The sequence below is a fragment of the Urocitellus parryii genome, chromosome 3, assembly GCF_045843805.1.
Source record: "Urocitellus parryii isolate mUroPar1 chromosome 3, mUroPar1.hap1, whole genome shotgun sequence".
Lineage (NCBI taxonomy): Eukaryota > Metazoa > Chordata > Mammalia > Rodentia > Sciuridae > Urocitellus > Urocitellus parryii.
In genome coordinates, this window is record NC_135533.1 from 38,710,628 (window position 1) to 38,735,567 (window position 24,940).

At 33.8% G+C, this 24,940-nt stretch overlaps 1 protein-coding gene across 2 annotated transcripts in view; it reads right to left on the reverse strand.

The window, feature by feature from the left end:
- Positions 1-19,435, reverse strand: part of Samtor (S-adenosylmethionine sensor upstream of mTORC1) — an 84,577-nt gene extending 65,142 nt beyond the window's left edge. Inside the window, exons 1-2 of one of the 2 annotated variants that reach the window (XM_026380903.2) lie at positions 19,176-19,435; positions 3,384-3,525 (exon numbers count right to left, since the gene is read on the reverse strand). In XM_026380903.2, the coding sequence (XP_026236688.2) occupies positions 3,384-3,525; positions 19,176-19,335 (302 nt within the window). In that variant the 5' untranslated portion in view covers positions 19,336-19,435. Of the gene's footprint in view, positions 1-3,383; positions 3,526-15,993; positions 16,050-19,175 lie in introns of those variants that run through there. The other variant, XM_026380904.2, reaches the window with a different exon arrangement.
- Between the last annotated feature and the right edge of the window lie 5,505 nt (positions 19,436-24,940).

A 24,940-nucleotide genomic window follows, 5' to 3' on the forward strand; every position in this document is an offset into this window, starting at 1 on the left:
CTGTTCAGGAAAGAGTGTGTTTATGTTTTTCTGTGTGTAGAGATAACAAACTGATTTATAGAAGATATAGGTGTATCTGTACTTTTTTTTTTTTCTTTCTCTGTACTGGGGTTGACTCTAGGGTCTTATGCATGACAGGAAAGCATTCTCCACTGAGCTACATCCCCAGACCTTTTTAAACAGGGTCTTGCTAAATTGCCCAGGCTGGCATCCTGCCTCAGTCTTCTCAGTAGCTGGATTATAGGTATATATCACTGTGCCTGATATTTTTTTCTGGTTTTTAATTACTTCACAGTACATATTAAATTTTATTATTCTTACAAAGGAAATCCTATATTGAATTCTTGTAGCTAAATAGTCAACAAAATCTTAGCAGGGAAATGTCAATGAGGCTTAGCTCACATACCAAATATCAATAAAATTTTAAGTATAACTACAAATACACAAATATGCTGTGTATACTAAGTTTTAAGCAGACTTTTGTCCAATGCTTTTTTAAAAACCTACTTTAGCTCTTGAAGTGAAACTGTTCTCTTAGAATTATCGATGAAGAAAGGAATTGCATATAATTCAAGTTAAAATTATACAATTCAAATTTCAAAATTCAATATTGCTTCAAAGTCTTTTTGCTCAAAGTAGCTTTGGATTTAAACTGAACTTATTATAATTTGTCTTAAGATATTTTCCCACTGTGTGTGTGTGCTTATGTGTGTATGCATACACATATGTATTCTATAATTTGTAATTTTTTTCTAAATCCAGTTGGGCCTAATACATTGTACTTAAGAGTTACATCTCTTTAAGTTTTTGTTTCTGTTGTCCAAAACTCTTTTTATTTTTGTTTTGTTTTGTTTTGTTTGGCGCTAGGGATTTAACCAAGGGAGCACTTTACCACTGATCTACAACCCAAATCCTTTAAAAATTTTTTTTTATTTTGAGAAAGGATCTCGCCAAGTTACTTGGGGTCTTGCTAAATTGCTGAGGCTTGCTTCCAACTTGCAATTCTCCTGTCTCAGCCTCCCAAGTCACTGGGATTACAGGCATGTTCCACTGAACCTTATTCATAACACTCTTTGGACAAATGTAAGTTCTGCAGAAGATACCATATTCTAAATATGTAATATGCACATTTATTAACATATCTTATTCCTTTTTCAGCAGTTTTATCTGAATTTTTTTTTTACCAGTTTGCCCTAAAAGTGACCTGTTTCAGAACACATGCAGATACAATAATTCTTGATAAAACAAATCCAAGGGAGGGAGAAAAGAGGGAAGTATAATTCATTATACAAGTAGAAGATAACAATGAATGCTCCTATGAGACTACCATGTATCAGAGTCCATTTAAAAAGTAAAGTCTGAGGGCTTGCCTGCTATATCAGAATACTAATTTAAAAGAAATATTATTAAAAGCCAAAAATGATGGACTTAGACAGTAACAGTGTTGATTTCTTGATAGGATTACATTATTTTTTTTCTGTTTCAAGGGAAATTCTTGGCTTTATAGTACACTTTATTTTGTTTTTTAGCTTGATGAAGAAAATGTATAATGTGTAGAACAGATTTATAATTGTTTTCTCTCTATAACCAAGCAAATTAAATCATATAATTTCAAGCATCCCATCTCCTGTTTTTTGGCTCCTTCCTTAGTTCAATTCACAGTTTTCTGACTCCACAACCCACCATTATCACCTCCTCACTGCTCTCACTCTCTTGATATTGTTAACTCCTTTCTTACCTGATCATCAGAATCACCTCAGTGTATACATCATCATCTCCCTTGCCCCTCTTGAGTCAGTATACTTATTTGAACATTAATTCTAGTACACTGTGCTATCAATTCACTATCTCATTTTCCAAGAAAACTATTCAACTCTAACTTGATTATTGCCTTGATTAGTGCAGCAATCTTCTAACTGGTTGCCTTACACCTTTACCATTCCTATCCAATAATCGTAACACAGAAATTAATTCTTACAAATTTTTGACACACTGTAAAAAGTTAATAAAATGTCTTTTCTCTTGTCAAAACATCCAATGACTTCTTTCACTCAGAATAAAAGCCAGTATTTTCACAATAGTCTACAAAATCAAGCTGTTTATTATCTTATTTTCTACTACCACCACCACCACCCAGTGCCCCCCGCATTCTCCTCTAGCCACATTAGTGTCTGTGCTGTTTGTGAAATATGCCAGCATCCTTCTGCCTCAAGGCCTTTGGAAGTGTTAGGGCTGATTTTCTCTCTGACCTCTTCCATGGCTTTTGCATGTATCATGTCAGTGAGATCTTTTCTCTAGATCCTACTTAAAACTGTGGTTTTTTCCCCCCCTTGTTTTATTTTTCTCACAGAACTTACTATTTTCTGACCTATTATATATTTAATTAATGGGTTTTTTTCTTGACTCTCACCCCTACTAGCATGTAAGTGCCATGAGGGCAAGGATTTTGTGTATTCAGTTGATTTTGTACTCTCAGTACCTATAATGTGACTGGTAGACAGTTGCTAAATATTTATTAAATAAACAAATGAAAGAATTTTTATATTTTGAATAAATGAAATATTATTTCATAGTTTTAAAATAAGATTAAAACTTTTTAAATAAAAAATAATTGAAAGGAAATTTAAACTGGAAGCCATCATAAATTTATTATTCATGAAAAAGGATGATGTTTTATTTCCTGGGAATTCATTTTTAAATTCAGTCAGTATATAATCTTTTCTTATAATTGTGCTACATTAAAAGAATGTGACCAGTTCATTTTCTGATTTTTTTTTAACAGTAGAATTTACATTTTAAGAAAACAAACATCCAAAGTCTATATAAATGCTAAAATACACGGAATTATACAACAAAAATTCAGAATTCTAAAATTTTTGGTATGTTTTTAAATATCAAAATATTCACTTTTACTGAATCCAAATATTAGTTATCTAAAGAAATTTCTATTCTATAACTTATTATGCATGAGTGAAGTATTAAGTCCTTTCTTTTCTATTTTAAAATGTTTAAATCTTATTAAAATTATTAAATGTCTTATTAAATTTTCCATCTTAATGTTCAAATGTTACCATATTTAAAAATCACATTTCAAAAATTTCAACAGAAAAATAAATTTTATGTCAACAAAAAACATTTTCACTGAAAAAAAGAAATAAACCTAGGAAAAGTAAAGCAAGTGAGAAAAAAGGTCGTTTAAACGACAACATCTTTTTTTTGTTATTCATTCCACATTTTTTATTGGTGCATTATAGTTGTATGCCTGTTTTATAGTATTTCTAGTTTTCCATTTTGGTACAATAAATTATACATAACATCACTTAGAGTAAAAAATTAAAAGAATACATCAGAAATCAAAAATATTAGTTCATAAGAACACTCACCTACAACACCATTCAATGCGACCTTCACCTTCACAGGTTTTTGCCCAATGATTATCTGCCAAATTTTTCATTGCAACAGCATATTCACAAAGTGTTTCTTCATCTTCACAGTGTTCTCGCCAGATCTTATCAAAATCTCCCACTAAAAACAAAGGAAAAAATACTAAATGAATTAATCTTGCTTAAACACGTATAATCTAATTTCACTAAAATTTAAAAGTTTTAAACATATTTTAAAAGTTCCTTTGTGTAAATAGAATCATCATTTGTATTATGATGATTTGATAATTTTACCATTTTGAATGGATGGATTTGTAAATCAAACATAATAAAATTTATATCAATATATGAGTTATTGGTTCATAAACTAAAGATACACTGATAGTTGACAATAGGTGAATGGGCAGTCAAACATTATTTTTTCTATGACCTTGCAGGAACAGGGCAGAAACACTTAAAACTGTTTCTCTATATGCTTATCAGTTCCTTGTATAAAGGTTAGATAACAATATAAATTAACAAACAAGTAAATATTTTTATTCACACAGCTGGACTTGCTCTTAGACTTACTGTAAAGAATTATAATCCTAAGGCAAAAATGTTGCTTAGAAGAAAGTATTTTAGAAGTTTCTCCAAAGTTTTTAGCTATTACAAGTGTTCTAAATAAAAACTATAAGCTGATTACATTACCTATTCAGCTACCACTGTTTTAGAAAATTAAATCAGTCATTACATTTAATATAAGATTTGAAACATCACAATGAAGACTGATAAAGAACGGCTGGGGAATGGTTTGTCCAAAGAATATTAACACAGCTTTAAAGGTAAAGAATAAACAAAAATTATCAGTGTAGATTCACTCAATGTCTTCAGATACAGACATGTCTTGCCAGAACCAACTGAAAAATGTAAAGAGATGCTGGGTGAGAGGAGGAGCACACCTGTAATCTCAGTGACTCAGGAGGCTGAGAGAGGAGGACTACAGGTTTGAGACCAGCCTCAGCAAATCAGTGAGACCCTAAGCAGCTTACTAAGACCCTCTCAACATAAATAGATAGACAGACAGATAGATGGATAGATAGATAAAAAAAAGCTGGGGATGTGGTTCAGTGGAAAAGAACCTCCAGGTCCAGTACCAAAACAAAAAAGAACAGAACTAAATGGAGAGATGGTCATTATGCCACAGCTCTTTCTCCGAGCAAAATTATTGAATTTCAGCTTAAAGAGGTTTTTTTAATAGAAAATGAATTACAGTAACAATTGACACATCTAAACTAATTTGAAAAACTTCCAATTAATCCCATTACCTGGCTATTTTAGGCTCTCAGCCTAATAAGTCCTGAGTTGAAAATCAACTATTAGCCTTCTAGTTTAAGTCAAGAAAGAGAAGTATGGGTACAAACACTCCCTCATATACACATTACTCAATTAAAATGATTGTGGTACCAGTCTCAGCCTAAATTAAAAGTTTAAACCTCAAATAGTGTATATTATGCATTTATATAATGACATTTCCATTAATCATTAATATTTGTATAATGATAGGGCTCTCAATTTTTTTATACCATATACTGGCATTATCTGTCAACTAAAAACAAGCAATTTTTTTTTCTAAATTCTCAAAAATACCTCAATTTTAGCAACATCTTTGAGATGTAGCTGTCAAATCTCTGGAGAGGTACAGGATGTCCTCAAACAATGTTTTGATTAATGGTTCTTTCATAAACCTATGATAATTCATAACACTATTCTTAACTTTACCCATCAGATTTGAGGTACAGTATAATTTGAAAGGCATGTTATGTTTTGTTAAGATCAGTATCAACTCTAGAAGGCCCTTTGTTTGAACTTTTTTTTACAGCCCTATATAAAGTACATATTATATAAGTTAAACAAAAGTTATATGATAAAATACATTTCAGAAAAGATATGTTTAACACAAATGGATTTTCTTTCTGATAGACTTACTTTAGATTATATAAAAAATACAACTGAAGACAAAGACTTGATTAAAAGTAGTTATATCTGGGAGATAACTCTAAGCAACAGGAGTGAGAAAGTACATAGAAAGACCAGAAGAGAGATAAAATTAACAGCACAAGGGTACATTACTGAAGTTGCTGCTGTGAATGACTAAGAAGCATACATAATGCTTCTGGGACTGTGCACCTAAAAGATGGGAAGCTGAAGTATTTAATTACCAGTTCCTATACATGAGAACCAAGGATTGTTAACAACATTCAAGTCTGCACATAGGTACTGAATAAGGGGACTCATTGGCTTCAGCAGTGTTAGAGAAAGGAAGAACAGAAAAGACAGACACTTTTAATCTGGAACACTATTAGGGCTAGTGACCCAGTTCAGTGTCTGTCTACCACAGCTGAGGATCAAGGATACATGGGGTATCAAAAGGCACTACAAATTTCTAGAGTTCTTGCCATTCTACTGCATATGGTATATTGAAACTCAATTTATTCTATAATTACCAACTGGCTAAAAGATACAAAAACAACTGTAAATATACAGAAACTACTGCTTTATAGCTTTTTAAACAACCTCTGTTTTTTACCCACTCCACAAAACTTTTCCAGTCCACAAAACTGGAGTTTTAAGACTTACCGTTGGCTCCTTTAATGTTTTAAGGAAGAATTCAAACTTTGTAGGCTTATTCAGTTGAAACTAATTATATACAACTTCAATTTTTAATGTTTTCATTAACAGTAGAGACTCTGCACAATGTGTACTGACCCTGAAAATTGTTGATTGTAAATGTACACTTAAATATACAATTGAGAACAAAGCAATTTAATACATTTTTATTCTTTTCAATAGGCTTGCTCAAAAAATACTCTATTAAGCACTATAGAGAATAATAAATCTAATGAGCAGGCACTAGCAATCAAAGGAACGGGAAAAACAAGTAAATAAAATATAGTAAATAATATAATAAAAGAGCCACAAACTTAATGTTTCTTGTGTCCCATATGACATCCAGGACACAGAACTTTGTATTCAAGTATTTATTCAACAAAAATGTATCAAATTCCAGCTACTAGGTATGCATTATGTTACATGTCTGGCAGTTATAGAATTGATCAAAAATAGTTATAAGTATGCCCCTTAGTTATAAGAAAAATCTATTTCTGGAATACCTAGGAAGCTTAGTGAGGTATAATTGTGAATAAATGAAAATTTTAAAACAAAACAACATGGGAAAAATTAAGTTTTTCAAAAAGGCTATTAGAGTTTTACAATATTCAAAATAATGTATTCAACCTTTAAGCAAAGTAATTTCAAAATAGTCTATGATTTGGGTTCTAAACACCAAAAAAGTTAATGGTTAAAGAGAGCCCAGTATGTATAGGAAATCCCTCTGCTAACTTAGCCAAATATGTATATATGTGTATGTGTGTGTGTGTGTGTATATAAGATTGTCTCACATAAAATGAAAATACTTTTCATTATCAGAAAGAAAATGAGGAACTAGAGCTTCCTGAGTTCTGCTCAAAGGTCTAGTGAATGCACTACAAGTAATGTTTTAAGTATTCAAGTTATAACCCTAGTTCTCAACAAATCAATAATTAGTCATTCTTTAACATGATGACACTTGTGAATAACTCAAAATCATGACCCCCCCCCCTATTTTTTACCCATTTTTCTTTTACAGGCATCATTGAAAAAAATGTGTCTTAGAACAGCTGAGATCAGGTACCTTCAGGCTGATAAGTTATTTCTTATTTTTGAAATGAAATGATTTGTAGAAGGGTATTTATATATTCATATTACATATTTCTACCTTTTTCACATATAAAGACATGTATTCTCTCAATATATGGCTTCAATATTTATTTTTAATATCAGGTTTTAATTAACAGAAATACTTAATTTTAATATAATCCAATTTCACAAGAGAGAGAATAAGAATGATCTCCAACAAGTATATACATTTTACTTTGCCTAACTACAGAGAATTCAAAAATTACTTAGAAAGCACAATTTAAAAAATATGTTCTGCAACTTAAAAGTTAATAAACACTCCACAGCCAAACTAGAAGAATAAATTTAGAGAAGGAATCAGCAATCACTTGTTCAAACACACAGTTTTAAAACTAACTTAAAACTCTGCCCAGTCTAAAAGATAAAGTTGTCTAATTGCCTTCAAAATTCTTGAACAAAAGCCACATTAACATGACTTATATTTATTGTATTTTCGCTATATTTACATTTTGCAATACTTATTTTAAAAAAAATCTAACTCATACTTTTAAAAAGGAGTGATGCCAACTTGTCAACTTTAAGTTCAATCTGGAAACCAATGAACCGAATTATTCTGAATCCTGGTCCTACATCAAAATAATACCATAATTACTGACTAAACTCACTTTCACCACATTATATGTTCACAAGAGAATAAAGAGTTACTGCCTATAAAGACAGTGACAACTAGGAAAAAAGAAATAGTACACTCACTAATCTTAAGTTAAATTTTTAATAATTTTATGATTATTTATTATGACTTTGTAACTGTCTTTGTAAAAAATCAAATATAATGAAACATGAAACAAAAACTGTCCTTAATACATTCAAGAACATTTCTATAAAAGTTCTTAAATTACATTAACCACAGAAACTCCTTGATAAACTAATCTTCCCATATGAATTAACCCCTCTCCTGCCATCTGGTATAGCAAATTCTTTTTTCCTTTGAAATGTAACTGAAGTCATCCTTTTTTTTTTTTTTTTTGGAGAGGTTTTATCTGCCAGTTGATCATCTTATAATTCCCCCATATATGCAAATACCATTATTACAATATATATTCTATTAAAATCAGGAGTGATTTTCCCATTAGAATACATAAATTAAAAAGCAAAGACTACTTTTGACTTATATATTTTATAAACTACAGAACTTAATCATGGTATCAAGCTGATGCAGAAAATATTTAAATTTTTACCAAACTTGAAATATGTATTAAACACCAAAATTAAAGACAAGTCAAATTTAGTTGTTAATTTAAAAGGCAGCAGATAGCTGTCAACCAACAGTAGTAGCTCCAAAGCAGTAAAATTTGAACATTTCAAAATAATGACTATTCTTAAAGACCAGAAAGTTTTAGAAAAAAACAATAAGTTAGAGATGATTTTTCTGTAAATTCCATTGTTTAAAGCTGATCAAAATTTTTCAATTTTTTTCTTGCCTTATTGTCAATAAAAAACGTGGAGCCAGAAGTACAGTCACATCTATTAAGTTTTTTGATAATAGTACACAGATCTTTTTGAAAAACCTATAACCCTAAGGAAAAATGATTAGTATCCACACAAAACAGACAGGAAGTTACCTGTAGATGGAGGGGGGTGGGAGGAAGAATAGGTTGTACAAAGATTAGTGCATTTTTATACATGAGGATCATCTGATGTTTAGAAATTCACTAGAAATATTATTATTATTCTCAATATCTCTATCTTAATTCTTATTCTTAGAAGATATACTATAACTTAGATAATGGTGCATAAATATACAATGATCATTAGTCTTTAAAAAGAACAAAATCCTGCCACTTTGACAATGTTAATGAACTTGAAGGTCATTATGTCAGACAGAAAAATGTTACATGTAATTTATAAAACATTAGAACTTGGAGAAACAGAGAGTAGGGTGGTGAATGTTAGGGGTTGGAGGGGCCAAAGAAACAAGGGGGCAGATGTTTATCAAAGGGTACAAACTTTATAAAATGAATAAGCTCAGAAGATCTAATGTATACCATGGTTATGATACATATACTTGAAATTTGCTAAGGGAGCAGATATCTTAAGTGTTCTTACACATACAATCTTTTATTTGCCTAAAAAAAAAAAAAGCACATAATTATTCTTGGCAGTTTAGCCTCAACACCAAAGATTAACAATGCACTAATGGTTCAATGTAAAAGAAAATGTTCTGCAGTTTTATGTACATAAACTCTAAAGATGGAGATGAAACTATAGTAACAAGAGATAAGTAGGACAGGGACTATAGAGAAAGACTACAAAGGAACATGAGGGAATACTGAGGTGATGATACTTTTCTATATTGACTGTGACAATGGTTTCATAGGTGCATAATTTCTCTTCAAACTCATGAAATTATATACTTTAAATGGATGCAATCTTAAGTATATAAAATATAACTCAATAAATTTAGGTTTTGAAAATGATGTGTGAATCCCAAAAAAAACAAAGGCCAAATGTTTTCTCTAATATGCAAATGCCAATTCACAATAAGGTGTGTGTGGGGGGGGGAACTAGAGAATAATAGCGTTACCTTAGATTAGGTAGAGAGGGAAGTAAAGGAAGGGGAGGGAATGTGGGGATAGGAAAGATAGTAGAACGGAAGAGACATTATTACTTTATGTATACATGTGACTGAATAAGCAATATGATTCTACAACATGTACACCCAGAAAAATGAGAAATTATATCCTATCTATGTATGATAAATCAAAGTGCATAAATGCATTCTACTGTCATGTATAACTAATTAAAACAAATTTTAAAAGATTTTTTAAAATTATGTGTGATGAGCACATTAAATTTGAGATCCATCAGGTTCTCTAAACAAGCCAACAATTGATAACAACAATGAAACCCCCAAAGATGAGTATCATAAACAAATCTTGAACCTTTGGAAATTCAAAACAATTTATTTGATTGACTTAGGCATATTTCCAAATATAGACCTTAAGATGCTGTACCTGTAGATAACCAGATTACCAAAGTCAAGTTTAAAGTACCTTCAAGGGTCATTTTCTCTAACATGAGGGAAGTAGAGAAACTCATGACTGAGTGGGAACAAGTTCAAAGAGTTTTCAACGTTATGCTCCTAAACACTACAGCACCTTGCCTCTCTTTCCAAGTTTTGAATTTATGAACTTTTAAGGCTATGAATGAAGATATGCAATAGAGCAAAGTATAATGATTCTACTAACCACAAACAAATGAACATTTGTCAGTCAAATGCAATTATTTAATCTCTGTAGTGCATTATTTGTTAGATTTCTGACAGTGGGTCTCAAGATCAATGCTAGATGAACACTGGAATCACCCAGAAATTTCATGGAAGGATCTAGTGCAGGAAATGATTATTTATTCTAAGGCTCTCCAGATGAACCCATTGTATATTATGACTCAAAACCAATTGTCTATGACAAGGTTATAAACTCAAATGCCTGGTGAAATAATACAAAGAGCCATGAGGGCTGGGATGAACTAGAGTCAACTTTGATTAAAAAACAAAATAATTCAGGGATTAAACTTAATATCTACAAACACAATTTGGCTCCCAGTATATCTTTTCTGTTTGGATTAGAGCCTTTTATTATAAACATATTTAGATAAAATACCTAATTTAACATGCAAAAGTCTTTGACTAATACTCTGTAAGAAAGATGGAGATAATCCAGAAATATCAGGTCCATTGTCATCATCTGTTATTCCCTTGTGAAGATTAACTGTATAGATATTGTTTGACTCCACAGATCACTTAATTAGTGTAACACTTAACCTTCAGCAAAAGGACTTGTGAACACCTCCCTGAAACAACATTTGTGAGTAGAAGAATATCTATATAAATGGAAACTTGAAGAAGGCTGGGATTCTGCTGCTTTTGGTTATTGCCAATAACTTATAAAAATGGTAATTCCAGGGGCTGTGGTTGTGGCTCAGTGTAGAGCACTTGCCTAGCATGTGTGAGGCACTGGGTTCAATTCTCAGCACCACATATAAATAAATAAAGATCCATTGACAACTAAACAATATTTAAAAAACAAAACAAAAATGGTAACTCCAAAAGAACTATCCAAAATATCTGTGTAGTCATACATCTATACAGTTAATCTTCACAAGGGATTAATAGTTGATGACATAGGAAGGTCAACACAATCGTCAATTATTAAAATTGGAATAATGTATAAGATTGCTCTCACAAATACTATGTACATAGATCTTTATATCCTAGGTTAATTTTTTATCTTGGTTATATATGATAAACAATCTTTAGATTTAAGAGAGAAAAGGTGACTGGATTTCATCCTTCCTTTCTTCCTTCCTTCGTTGACCTAGTGACTGAACCCAGGGTCTCATGCATACTAGGTATGTACTGACTTATATCCATAGCCCTTTCAATTTTTTTTTTTTTTTTTGAGAAAGGGTATTATGAAGTTGCCCAGAGTGGTTTCCAGGTGTGATCCTCCTGCCTCAATTTTCCTAAGAAGCTGGGTTACAGGCATATGACACCATTCCTAGATGGATTTTTCTGAGTTAACAAAGTATTGCAAAGACAGGTGGAATAACAGGGACTATGTGATAAATTTGCCTGAATTATTTAAATAACAATGTATGTGTACTATTTCCACTATTGAAATAACAACAAAATTGAAAACTAATAATAAGAAATCAATAAATTTGTAAAAAGTGTCAATGGAGAATTTTAAAGAAAACTACTTCTAAGGACATTGTGCCTTAAAAACAAGTAGGCCCAGCATGGTGGGGCATGCCTATAATCCCAGCTACTTTAGAGGCTGAGGCACGACATTCTCAAGTTTGAGGCCAGCTTGGTCAACTTAGAGAGACCCTGTCTCAAAAGATAAAGAAAGTTGGGGAAGTAACTCAATGGTAAAGCACCCTTGGGTTCTAGATAACACAAATAAGGAGTGAATATAAAATTCAATTACAGCTTACAAGATAAAACATATTCTTTTGCATCAAAGTGCCTTGTTTTTCTAAGAAAAATCTTGGGATTAGTGTTTTTTCCAAAAAGCGGGCATTTTCATTAGAATCATACAAGAGATGATTAAATACACAAATTCCTAGGCTCCAAGCTCAAATCCATGGAATGCTTTCTGGTGGCCTAGAAATCAGCATTTAATGCTAAGTGAAGTTAACCAATCCCCCAAAACCAAATGCCAAGCGTTTTTCTGATATAAGGAGGCTGATTCATAGTGGGGTAGGGAGAGGGAGCATAGGAGGAATACAGGAACTCTAGATAAGGCAGAGGGGTGGGAGGGGAAAGAAGGGAGCAAGGGGTTAGAAATGATGGTGGAATGTGATGGACATTATTATCCAAAAAACACATACGAAGACACGGATTGGTGTGAATATACTGTGTATACAACCAGAGATATGAAAAATTGTGCTCTATATGTATAATAAGAATTGTAATACATTCTGCTGTAATACATTTCTTTTTAATTAATTAAATACATTTGTAATACAAATTGTAATACATTTCTTTTTAATTAATTAAAAAGAAATTAGCATTTAAAATTTCACCAGAGGATTCTGGAGCTCACTAAAACCTAAGAACCAGTATCTTGGATACTTAAAGCTGCAAGCATGATATAAATATGGCATATGCAAAATCACTACCCTTAAGTAAGCAATGACTGAAAATCTTTCAAAATCAAAGCATATCTCTATTTTCTTAAACAACGTTATATTTCACTGTTGAGAACTACTGGTTGTCACTTTTAGCACCTTTGCTATAAATAAAGCATAAATAGCCAAGGGTATAGTTCTATTATTGTGTTAGCACTTAGCAGTGTAGAAACTAAATCTTTGGGAATAATCTTTTGTTCAGCAAAAGTTCTGCTTTCTTCTTTTAAATCCTAACTACTGATATCTTCCAAGGATCTGTCCTCAGTTACACATTATCATCTGCCCTCAAATCTTAAGCTCCAAGTAGAGGGCTTCCAATCCTAAATTCCCCAAAAAAATCTATTCCAAACTAAATCATTGTCTCATCCATATAGTAAGCCAACCTGCCTGTCTACCTTATTCTCTTTATCCCCAACCCTATTCAAACATACACGTTCCATATTTCCTGGATGTTAATGGCTACTATTAACATTTTCTCAGTCAAAAAATCCTGGCATTATCTTTGTCTTTTTCCCTTTGCTCTCACTAAAACTCCTTACTCTGACCTTCACAATATTTGTGTTTTTATTTTCACGATCACTACTACTATTCAGGTTGTTATCAGTTCTAAATCAGTTAAATATAAAAGCCTCTTAATCAGTCTCCTTTCTTTTAGATTCCTTCCTACTGCAATCTACAGTACTTTGATTCATGTTCTCAATCTATTTGTCCACTGTATACCCTAAGGAGCTTTAAAAAAAATACAGATGCCTGTGTTCTACAAGGTTCTAAAAATAACACTTATATTGAACCAAGGGTAAGAAGCACTACATTTATTATTTTATTTTTTTCCATAAATCAGTCAAAAGATCTGCAACAATAATTCTAGTGCATATTTTGAAATACAAAAGTCCCTATAAATATACCATACAGATGTCTAGTGATAACAAAATCAAAGAGCTAACATACAGTGCCTGCCTACAAATGCTCTTCACTGAAATGACTGAATCGCTGTTCTTTATCTCTTAGTGTTAGTGATTATTAAGTCCATGTGCCCCCCCACCCTATGGCAGTTCAAATTTCCTAGGGCAAAGTTAACTAGATTTTCTGTAGAGTTTTTTTTACTTTACTTATTTGCTGATCAAGCAAAGATTTTATCACACAAAAAAATTTCTCATTCTATAATTGGAGATATTTTATGCTATAGAAAAAGCATAAAAAGAAAATGCAAAATTTCACTTGAAACACCTGTAAAACAAAAGAGTATCTAGTAAAACCTTGGGGCCACAGAGTTGTCAGTAAGCAGCTATGATGAAGGGCCACTGAAGGTGGGAAAAAAGTTTAATTAAAAACAGTCTGCAATCCTAATTTTTAAAACAATTTCAAAACTATTTTACAGCAAAAACACCAACCTTACAACCTTATCATTCTATCATTTTTAGACTTCTGGTTTTAGTTCAAATTTATTTCTAATTCAAAGCTTTCCTCTCTGCCACCACAGTTCCCTTGTTTTACATGTTTGCTATCGAATAAGCAATCCCAAATGTATTTTTCAGCTTAAATTACCAACTTAAGCTCACCTTTTGTTTCAAACTATGAAGAATTTAAATAATAAGCATTAATCATCTAAATGAGGTTACTTGGTCCTTGACACCAAAATTCTGCTGACAACTGTTAACCTTTGTAACATTATTTTTTTTCTGGACTCAGTCCACAGAACCAACCTATCCTGTGTTCTCCTTTTCTGCTTCTGTATCAGTAACCTGTCTTATTTTTTTATTTACTTACTTATTTATTTTTGGTACCGGGGATTGAACTCAGGGGCACTGAACCACTAAGCCACATCCCCAGCCCAATTTTGTATTTTATTTAGAGACAGGGTCTCCCTGAGAGGCTTAGTGCCTTGCCCATTGCTGAGGCTGGATTTGAACTCCTGATTCTCCTGTCTCAGCCTTCTGAGCCTCTGGGAGTACAGGCATGTGCCAACGTATCCGGATTAAAATACTACTCTTAACAGTTTGGGGTGTGTGTGTGTGTGTGTGTGTGTGTGTGTATATATATGTATATTTTTTATTTATAAGTTTCATAGGTTTATGTGATAAACTGTTTTAATATTTTTTGATATGTAGAATAATTCAGAGAATGAATAAATTGATAAAATTTCCTAAGGAGAGTCAGAAGATAGCTTTAAAAATTTAAATAGAATGGAAATCGTACTTTTATTCCTGACAGCTGCAGCTTTTTACATTTTCTTCATTTTCTTGGGATTTTTACAAGAAGACTTTAAGTTTGGAAAAAAGAAATGCCAGGCATAATAATCATTGCAGAAATGGGTTCATAGGAATAGAATTATAGGGGAAAAAAATCACATAAAGACAACTGAAAATACACATCTTTAGTTCAGTTCTCAATTTGAGATATACTCATAAGGCACAACTGATTAACAATGATGTCCTTGTTTGGAAAACAAAACTAGCTCTTTTTTATTAATAAGCTATATAATTTTTATGATACATTTAACATTTTTGTGGTTTGTGTGGAGGTCAAATTTAAAAATTCTGGCAGGAACAGTGGCTCAGTAGGCTGAGGCAGGAGGACTGGGAGTTCAAAGCCAGTCTCAGCAATGGCAAGGCTTTAAGCAACTCAGTGAGACCCTGTCTCTAAATAAAATCTAAAATAGGGCTGGGGTTGTGACTCACTGTTGGAGTGTCCCTGACTTCAATCCCTGGTACCCCCTTAAAATTGTTTTTTTAGATTTTGTACAGCAGGGAGGGAAAGAGAAAATACTAGAGAATGATATTGATCAAACTATGTTGTTATATCATGCACATGTACAAATATGTAACAATAAATCCCATTTTATATATAATTATAACATACCAATCAAAATATGAAAAATAATAGAGACAGTGTTTCTAAGTTTAAAAAAATCTGTGGGGCTGGGATTATGGCTCAGCGGTAGAGTGCTCACCTTGCACATGCAAGGCCCTGGGTTTGATCCTCAGCACTACATAAAAATAACTAACTAAATAAATAAAGTTATAAAAAAATCTGTGAAGACATAAAACACTTATAATGTGCAAAAATATTTCCATTTATATAAACTCAATTTAAACTACTGTGTCTTATCTGCTGATATCAGAAGCACTCCTTTACACCACCACTGCTAGGCATTTCTCTAACATTTTCTTTTAGTAACCACTTCAAAATACAGTACTACCTCAAACACCGACCTTCATCTCCAATTTCTTCTTCACACATTGGCACAGGATCTCTAAGTAATAATAAAGGACAGACAGTAAAATGGAGTTCAGAGAGAAAAAGTGGTAAAAGAGTGCATTAAACTTACTTTAGTTAGTCTTCATAATCCTATTCACTGACCCCCATCCCAAGCCTACACATCACTATCAATGTGAACCATATGGCCAGACTAGGATAGCAGAGAGAAATCTTTTCCTATCACAACAGAAAAATCTCATTTTTATCCTTCTTTCTGCTTCATTTTCATTTCCACTTCCAGAAACAAGGAAAAATTCTCTTTTCTCCAACCCCACTCATTATCCAGCCTTCACTGATATTCTCACTATTCAATGACTACTTTGCCTCCTTTTCCATCCCAACTTCTTTTTTCTCCTATCATATCCCCTTGAAAAACCCATCCATGCTTCATATAGCCAACTCAGCTAATCATACCTATCCAATGAATCATCCCTTTCCATCAATTTATACCCTTTTCCCTAACCTGAGGGCTATTTTCTACTTTCCACTTTTAGTTAACAATATTAGGTTTGAAAATAGGAGGAAAATATCTATTATTTCTATAAAATTTGAATAATGTTAATGATGAACTATCCAAATTTCAAGCAAGTTATTTTAACCTTTTGGGACTCGGTTCAACTCATCTGTAAAATGAAGAAATTAGTTTAGTTAAGCACTCCAAAATGTATCTAACAAATTTCTAGACTCAACTATAAAGATTCTAAAACTAGAGATCTGAGGTAGAATGCAGGAATTTTTTTTAAAGGTACCCAGATGAGTCTTCTGATCAAAAAATTTAGGAATTATTAATAAATGATAAGGATCCTTTTAGTCTTATATTCCAAACTTCTATGCTGCCATTTTCTGATAAAAATTGTTAAAAAAAAGGAGTACAAATGAATTAAATGGCCTTTGTAGGCTGATCTGCAGCACAGTTTATATTTTCTTCTGATAACAGCTGACTTGCAACTTGTAAAATATGTTTACCAATTAGTGACCATGAATATTAAAATACTGAGTCCTTGAAGTAAAACAATAAAAATTATTTCTTTAGAATTATATGCCAAATCACTTTTTCACAGGATTTTTCACAACTAAGATTTGGCCCATGTTAAAAACAAAGGTAGAAAAGGCATGCTCATTAGGATCATTTATTTTGCTAGTTCACTGGTAGGGCTTTGTATATCACTGGAGCAAAGCCTAGAGAAGTCTAGATCATTGAGAGAATTCAGGCCATTAAAATGTCTAAAGAACAGTCTCATTCAAATGTTTAGGTTGCCGGGATTTTACCTGCCCAGAAGCACACTAGATCATTCACTTCAGAACTACACTTATATATTCTAGTTCTGGTAACTTCCAACAACTAATTCTCATTATAAACAAGTGTTCCCATGGTTAATATTCTGAATTAAAGACATGTTTCAACATGTGGGGACTAAGCAAGTATAAACAGCACTTAAAGAGATGATGACACATTGGCACTATGTTAATTTAAGTGAACCTATTTATTTATGAATAAATGAATAATAATAAAATTATAAAAAGTAGAAATGGTAACTGAATTATATTTAAATCATTTTTCTCTTTAAAAAGATACATTTAATTAAATTTGTACAAAATTGCACTATAAATTGCAAGAAAGTGTGTCCATTTATTTTCTCTTTTTTTCAACATAAAAATCTATAGTGAATGCCATTATGTAAGTGAATTCTTTGAATATCAAGAATGATGCAATTGTTGCTATGGTGACTACTCATTTTATTGAATAAATTGTGGATGGGTTTAAAGCATTATTTCAAAAATCAACTTTCAGTATATTAACTATGCTTGATAAATATCTTTCTTTTGGTACCTATTAAATAATACTATAAGCCATCTTTGGTGATGACTAATTAAGTAACCTCTATTAAAAGCCAGGCTTGAGTTGCCAAGGAAAGAAAACTTCCAATAGTTTTTTAAATGAAACACTCAAGTACATTCAAAGAAACAAAGACACTAAGCTTTAACTTTCTAGAGTAATTGAAATGTACTATTGAAAAGTAACATGATCTCACATGTCTTTGTTCCTTCACTGTCATAATTTTGCTTCTAACCTAAATTATTAACTAAGTATAAGACTAGAAGGCTTCTGACTTTTCAGTTTCCAATTAAACTAAAGCGAGAGCTAGTTCAAAGTTAAAGCAGTTTTGACAAAGAGAAATTTCTCCTAGGCATGTGAAAATACTGATGATTTTCACATTCAAAATCTTATAAAACAGTTAGGTACAAAGCCTATATTTTAAACTAGCAAGGATAACTGTAGACTCCAACTACATGCATTCCTCAGGAATAAGGAAAAGTACTAAGGCTTCTCCCCTTGCTTATGATCTTCCATTAAGGGGGTTCCCAGCGATGGCAGGCTTCATTGGCATCTGTTTTTAGGTGGCTTGCTGGTTTTGAGACTACTCAAAACTGAACATTTTGAGGACCTGCCCCAGATCTCATCCTTGCCTAACTACATAAAGCTAAGTATTTAAAGAATGGGGTGGGGGCATGACTGTGACCCGTTCCCCTTTCAACAAGGTGAAGTGCAGTCAGCTAAAAGGCCTGCTGACTTCGCAGCCCTGGAAGTCTAGGAGAGGAAGCTTGGGCATGGCAATAGGAAAGAGGTACCAGCAAGGGGGTCGGGCCGAGAGAGAACGAACAACAGGGTGGTCAGGCGCAAGGGAGAGAGCAGCATTTCAGCTTCTCTCCATCAGTCTTTCACAAATGGACTTACCTGTCTCCCTGTTCTACCTTCTCATCTCTCACAACGAGCGACCCCTACCTCCTGGAGAGTGAGTGTGTGTGTGTGTGTGTGTGTGTGTGTGTGTGTGGTGACAACAACCTCAGCACCCTGGCTGGGGACAGGGGTTGGAGGGGGTGGGGACGCAGTTCCTCCACAGGCCCGGAACTCCCCCGAACGGCCCTCGAAGAAAAGGGGGCGGGAGGAGCCCGCCTGACGCCGACCGAGGGCTCAAACCCGGCCCGGGAGACCAACCCTCGCAGGGGCTGACGTGCAGCTCCTTTAGGTTTCAATGGTGGCCTTTCGGGGAGGAGGAGAGAGGTGACAAGGGGCTGGGGGTGATGTGGCCTCCCTTCCCCCTCGCTCTGCTGGCTGTTTACCTTCTCGATACTTCTTGCGGAGCCGCCGGTGGACGCTCTTCACCACCCCTGAGAGCTTCTCCTGCTCTAGCTTCCGCTCCTGATCCCGGGGCTGCGGAGTGCTCGGGGGCCCGGCCCCCTGCCCGCGAGCCACACGTCGGCCGTCGGCCCCTGGCTCCATATCGCAGCCGCCACCGCCGCCGCCGCCCCTCAGGCCCCCGCAGACGCTCCCCTGACGGAGGAGGTGGGGAAGGAGGAGGCAGCAGCGGAGGCAGCAGCCGGAGGAGGCACAGGAGCCGGAGCGACAGCCTCGGAGGTGGCCCCTTAACCAAACGCCCAAGCCGATTGGTGGACTATGGAGGGCTGGGCGGAAACGGAATAGCCTTAGAACCAATGGACAGAGAGCGGCGGCGGCGCACCCGGTTGTTTGGGAAGGCAAGCAGCTGGAGGAGGCGGGGCTCACAGGCGGAGGGGTGCTGAGGCGGTGGGAGAGCTGGGCCCCGGGCGCCCATCTTCGCCGCCCCTCCCCGGATTTTGTGCGCAGGCGCAATGGTGCGGCCTGGGGATTAGCGCAGTGAGCAATGCGCTTGCGCATCTTAATTTGCTTAGTTTGGGCTTCGTTCTACCATCCAGGTTTTGCAGTTTTGTGGCTTTTCCACCCGCTGTTTTATAATTTAGTGTCATGCGGCCAGAGTCCTCTACCTGAGCCTTCCCTGCACCCTGTCACATCTATGCAGATTTCCTTTAGCTTTCTAGATACTCTTTACCATGACTTGACATCACAGGAATTTTACATTTCAGCTGACTAAGGCTTACATGCTTTCTTTGGCTCAAGAAGAGGCCTGGGTACCAAAGGCTGGTATAACTCACCCACCAAAAGTGATTAATGCTACTCTTGATGGTTAAAGGACACAGAAAATGGGGAAAGGCAAGGCCAAGAAAAGCAACAGGAGATGTGGACAGAGATGGAAAGACAGAAGGCCCACAACTCATGTTCTTAAGAACATTTGACAAAAATGTTGCAGGAAGCCTGGCCTAATTCACCTCAGAACTATAAGTGCTTTAAAAGTCCACTCAGGTGACCTCAGGACTAACCTCTTTAATATGGAAGGTTAGTCTTTGCCCAGGGTGCCTAAGTGAGTTTAGCAACCTGCTCACCTTCTCCACTTCTTTTCCTACTCGTGGGAAGCTCTTGCAGAATATGATTGCAGACTTCTTCTCCAGAGAGCTGGAACACTGCTCTCCAGAAGAGACTGCAGTAGCACCTGAAGTGGTACATTGGGCTGCTGAAGTTTCAGAGATCCAATAGGCAGAGAATCATGAATGAATTGTGTTAAGAGTGTGAACTATGTCATCATTACAGTTGTGGTTGTATGACATTGTATGGAAATTGTTACAATGAAAACCTTTTGATCAATGATTTTAGAAATCTGAATAAAGTTCACATTATGTTAATTGATTCATATGCTACTTTCTGGATAATGAAGACCCTGAAGAGCAAAGCAGTATCCTTACTCTCTAGATCATAGAAGTGAAAGGAGATTGGTGGAAGAGTGTCCCTACCAGCACAGTGAAGAGGCAGATCAAACAGAGAAAGATAACCTTCAAAAGAACTAATTATAATTTTAGAAGAAATCAGGAGGAAGTACCTAATATATTAAGACTGTGGTGGTCTTATTTGCAGGAATTTCATTTGGAAAGAAAGGAGAGCTTGAATGGCATACCTATTTTGTTTTGATTTGTTTTTTTGTGTGTGTGTGTGTGTATTTTAGCATATCTGGGAGGCAAATACAGGGGAAATATATTATAGAAAGTATTAAATTTCATTTGTATTAATTGATAAAGAAAGCTTTCCTCCATATTCCTAGCAAACAAATTTTAATACCTTTTAAAAATTAAAGATGTTAACTGAAGGAAATTTGGAAAATACAGAAAGTAGTAAAGAAAATTAAAGTCACCTGGAAACCCACCACTGAGAAATAAGAACTACTGATGGTTTTTATTTCTTTGTATATATTGATAAGATATTTATGGATGGCTATGATAATCTCCATTATGAATAACCTACGATGTCATCAGTTAATCCCCAGTTATTGTATATTTATATGTCTCCATTTTTTTCTGTATTCCAAATAATCCTGTGTCAAACACTTTTGTAGGGCTGGGGCTGTACCTCAGTGGTAGAGCACCTGCCTGGAAAGTGTGGATACAGGGTTCCATACTCAGCATCACATAAAAATAAATAAATAAAGATATTGTGTCCATCTACAACTAAAAATTATTTTAAAAATAAACAAAAAAACACATTTGTAACATGTTTGCCCAGTTTCTTTAATAATACATTTCATTAGGCTAACTCTCTAACCAAAACAGGCATTACTGAATCAAAAGATTGAAAATATTATTTTTGATGTATATTGTCCAACCTCATTTTCCAAAAGATGGGGCAGTTTATGTCACCTCTGGATGTACCTGTGGATGTCTATCTCACTGCACCCTTACCTAGATTAAGTATTACAATTTACAAAATCATTCATGAGATTTTTTTTAAAAGCCTGTATTTTTAAGAAACAATAGGAACTTTCTGTAGTTTCATAACTATCAATTCTGGCTGGCATAATCTTTAAACTAGAAGAACAAATAAAGGGAAGTTATTTAAATAAGAACTTATTTATTTAACTTAAATAAAAGGAACTTATTTATTTAGAGTCAAGCAAATTGAAGAACACCACTTTTTTTTGTTTTTTGACTTCTCACTTTCATCAGAAGCAACTCAAGAATTATAAGTTGGATAGACAGATTTTATTTTAAATTTGCATAAAATTTAAATTCCTTAGTAAAAGGGATTCACTGAAAGAAGATCTTTTGACACCATATTAAACCATATCCTAAGTCCAGAAAAATGTCAGCATTTTCCCCTACTTATAGTGGCAGTTTTTATTGAATGTAAATATCTTATTTTTAAAAATTCATTATTATCATTATCATAATAATTTTTTTATTTTGATGGTGCTATGGATTGAACCCAGGGCCTTTCGAATGCTAGGCAATTTATCTACCACTGAGCTGCATCCATAGCTTGTTATTGTTATTTTAAATGACCATTTGGGAAAGAGGATGTTGGAATAAAACACTATTCACTGAGCAGCACAAATCAGCCTGGGAGGAAAAGGCTTTCTAAAGCACTAAACTGCAGGTAACTCAATTTATCATCATAATTTTTGCTTTACCTAACCAACTTCTGAACCCTCTTCCATGACATTTAGTGTGTCATAGAAAATTTTCTGGGTCAAAGAACCACTTGGACAAGTGGTAAGAAAAAATACTTTGACCTTTTGGTTTACAGTTATATGCCTTATAAGAAAAACAAATTCCTATAGTTGATGGAAAGAGTCAGCATACTATAATAACAAAGTATGTTCTATTCTCAGTGGAAGTTCAAAAAATACTAATCAGTAATGAAAGCAAACTTTTAAAATCCCTCTCACAGTCTGGCATGTGGCATTGAGTTCACCAGTAGGTTTCGGGTGCACCCTGGAGAAGTTTAGTCTATTTCATTCTGCATTTACTGAGTAATCCTGTTAAAAAAAAAAAAAAAAGAGAAGACTACATATTTTCCACTGATTTTTAAATATTATCTACTATTCTTTGGCCTTCTTTATCATAAAAATCCTAAAAACAATTAAGTTTTAATGTAGTGTAATAAAAGTATAAATAGTAAAGATGTTTATAAAACATATAGCAATGTATATAAATGATTCAAAGAAAAAGACTTATAACTGAAGATAAAGCTACATTCCAAATTGGACAAATCTTTAGCTCATGACTTTTTATGGTTTGTATAGGAGAAATTCCCCAAAAGCTCATATGTGAGACAATGTGAGAGGGTTCAAAGGGGAAATTATTAGGTTGGGAAGCCTTAAACTGATCAGTGAATTAATCCCTAATGGGATAACTGAGTGGTAACTGGAGGTAAGTGGGGTGTGGATGGAGTAGGCAGAGCATTGAGGGCACGGCTTTGGGGTTTATATTTGTATTTGGTGAGTGGAATCTCTCTGCTCTCTGATCATCATGTGAGCTGCTTCCCTCTGCCACACTCTTCCACAATGATGTCCTGCCTCTCCAGGAGCCCCAAGGAATAGAGTCAACCTTCCATGGACTAAGACCTCTGAAACCATGAGCCCTCAAACTTTTCTTCCTCTACAATTCTTCTGGTTGCTTCCTTTTATTCACAGAAGTGAAAAACCTGACTAAAACATGATTATTTAGAAATAGAAGTTTTAGAAATTCAGCTAAAATGAGGACTCGAAAAGTAAAATCAATGTTATCTGAAAATATTTACTCATTATTTATGTAATTCTTACCCATTAATATAAAAATACCAATGAAGTTTAGGTTCCAATTTCTATGAATCCACAATTTTAAAAGGTAGATATAACATTTGTTGGGCACATCAAAATCAAAAATAATTTTGCTTGTTTCAAATTTTGCAATTTTTTTGGAAAATGTATTTTTTTAACTTAATGTTTTGATAGAAATAAAAGGGTGGAGCAAGAAAAACATTTCATTGGTATATTCTCATCCAGTAAGGCAGATTGCAACTTTAAACCCCTTCTATTTGTGAAAAAATAGAATTATTTACTTTAAAAATTATGTTTATGAATCCACTACCTCTCCTACAATTCTTAATATATCTGTCAGCCTGAAAAACCTATAATATTACACAAAGATTAGCTACCTTGCTAATCTTAATTAAGATACACAATAGTCAGGGTAGTATTAACTATAGCATGTGGTAACCATTAGTTAATTCCTAACTCCAAATGCAACTATAAAATTTACAATATGTTTGTGATATACTAATTAATGGAATATATTCAACATTCATAACAAGGCTAATACAGGGATAGCTCTAAATAGAAAATAATGTTAAATTATTCCCTTATAATGAAGTATACAACTTAGAGATTCTTTGTGTTCTGATTCTGGTTTTGCATTAACCACCAGAGAAAGGTACTTCAGTTGTCTGAGTTTGTTTTTTTCCTTTCTCTCTCTCTTTGTCAAATGTACAAAAAAGAAATTATATTTGACTAGTGTTTTTAAATTAATTAATTTATTTATTATCCTTTGTATCATGACTTAAGAACAAATACATTTTACATTAGTATACTTGGACATATACTGTTCACATTTATATATATATATATATATATTATATATATATATATATATATATATATATATATATATATATTGTCAAAATTTTACAAAATAATACTTTGAAAAGTAAAATGCATCCTGGCATTTTCAACTTTGTTATTTTTAACACACAGAGCACCCTACTATAATTTCAAGGCCCTTTAATGAGTCATTGTCTAAGATTTAGAAAACACTGGCAATTTGAAACATCTCTTTGACCCCTGAACCAAAGTAATTCTGTGACTCACGTAGATTTTTTTTTTTTAGAAATTTTTATGAGATGTTCCTGTCTGTTCCTGGATGTTCCTGGAACTGAAGCTACTCAGTTCCTTTGAGGCATTATTTTTATTTGGGGGGTATTTCCCACACTATGAGTGCAGGCTCAGATTAATGAAAATGTCTGTTTGCAGGAAAGCAAATAATAAATCAGAAACTATAGGGAATCTTTTGGTCTGTTGAGGAAAACTATGGAGCTGTGGACAGAAAACAAATCATACTGTATGATTCCACTTATATAAAATTCTGTAAAATACTAGTGAATCTATAGTAACAGAAAATAGGTCAGTGATTGTATGGGAATAAGGTGG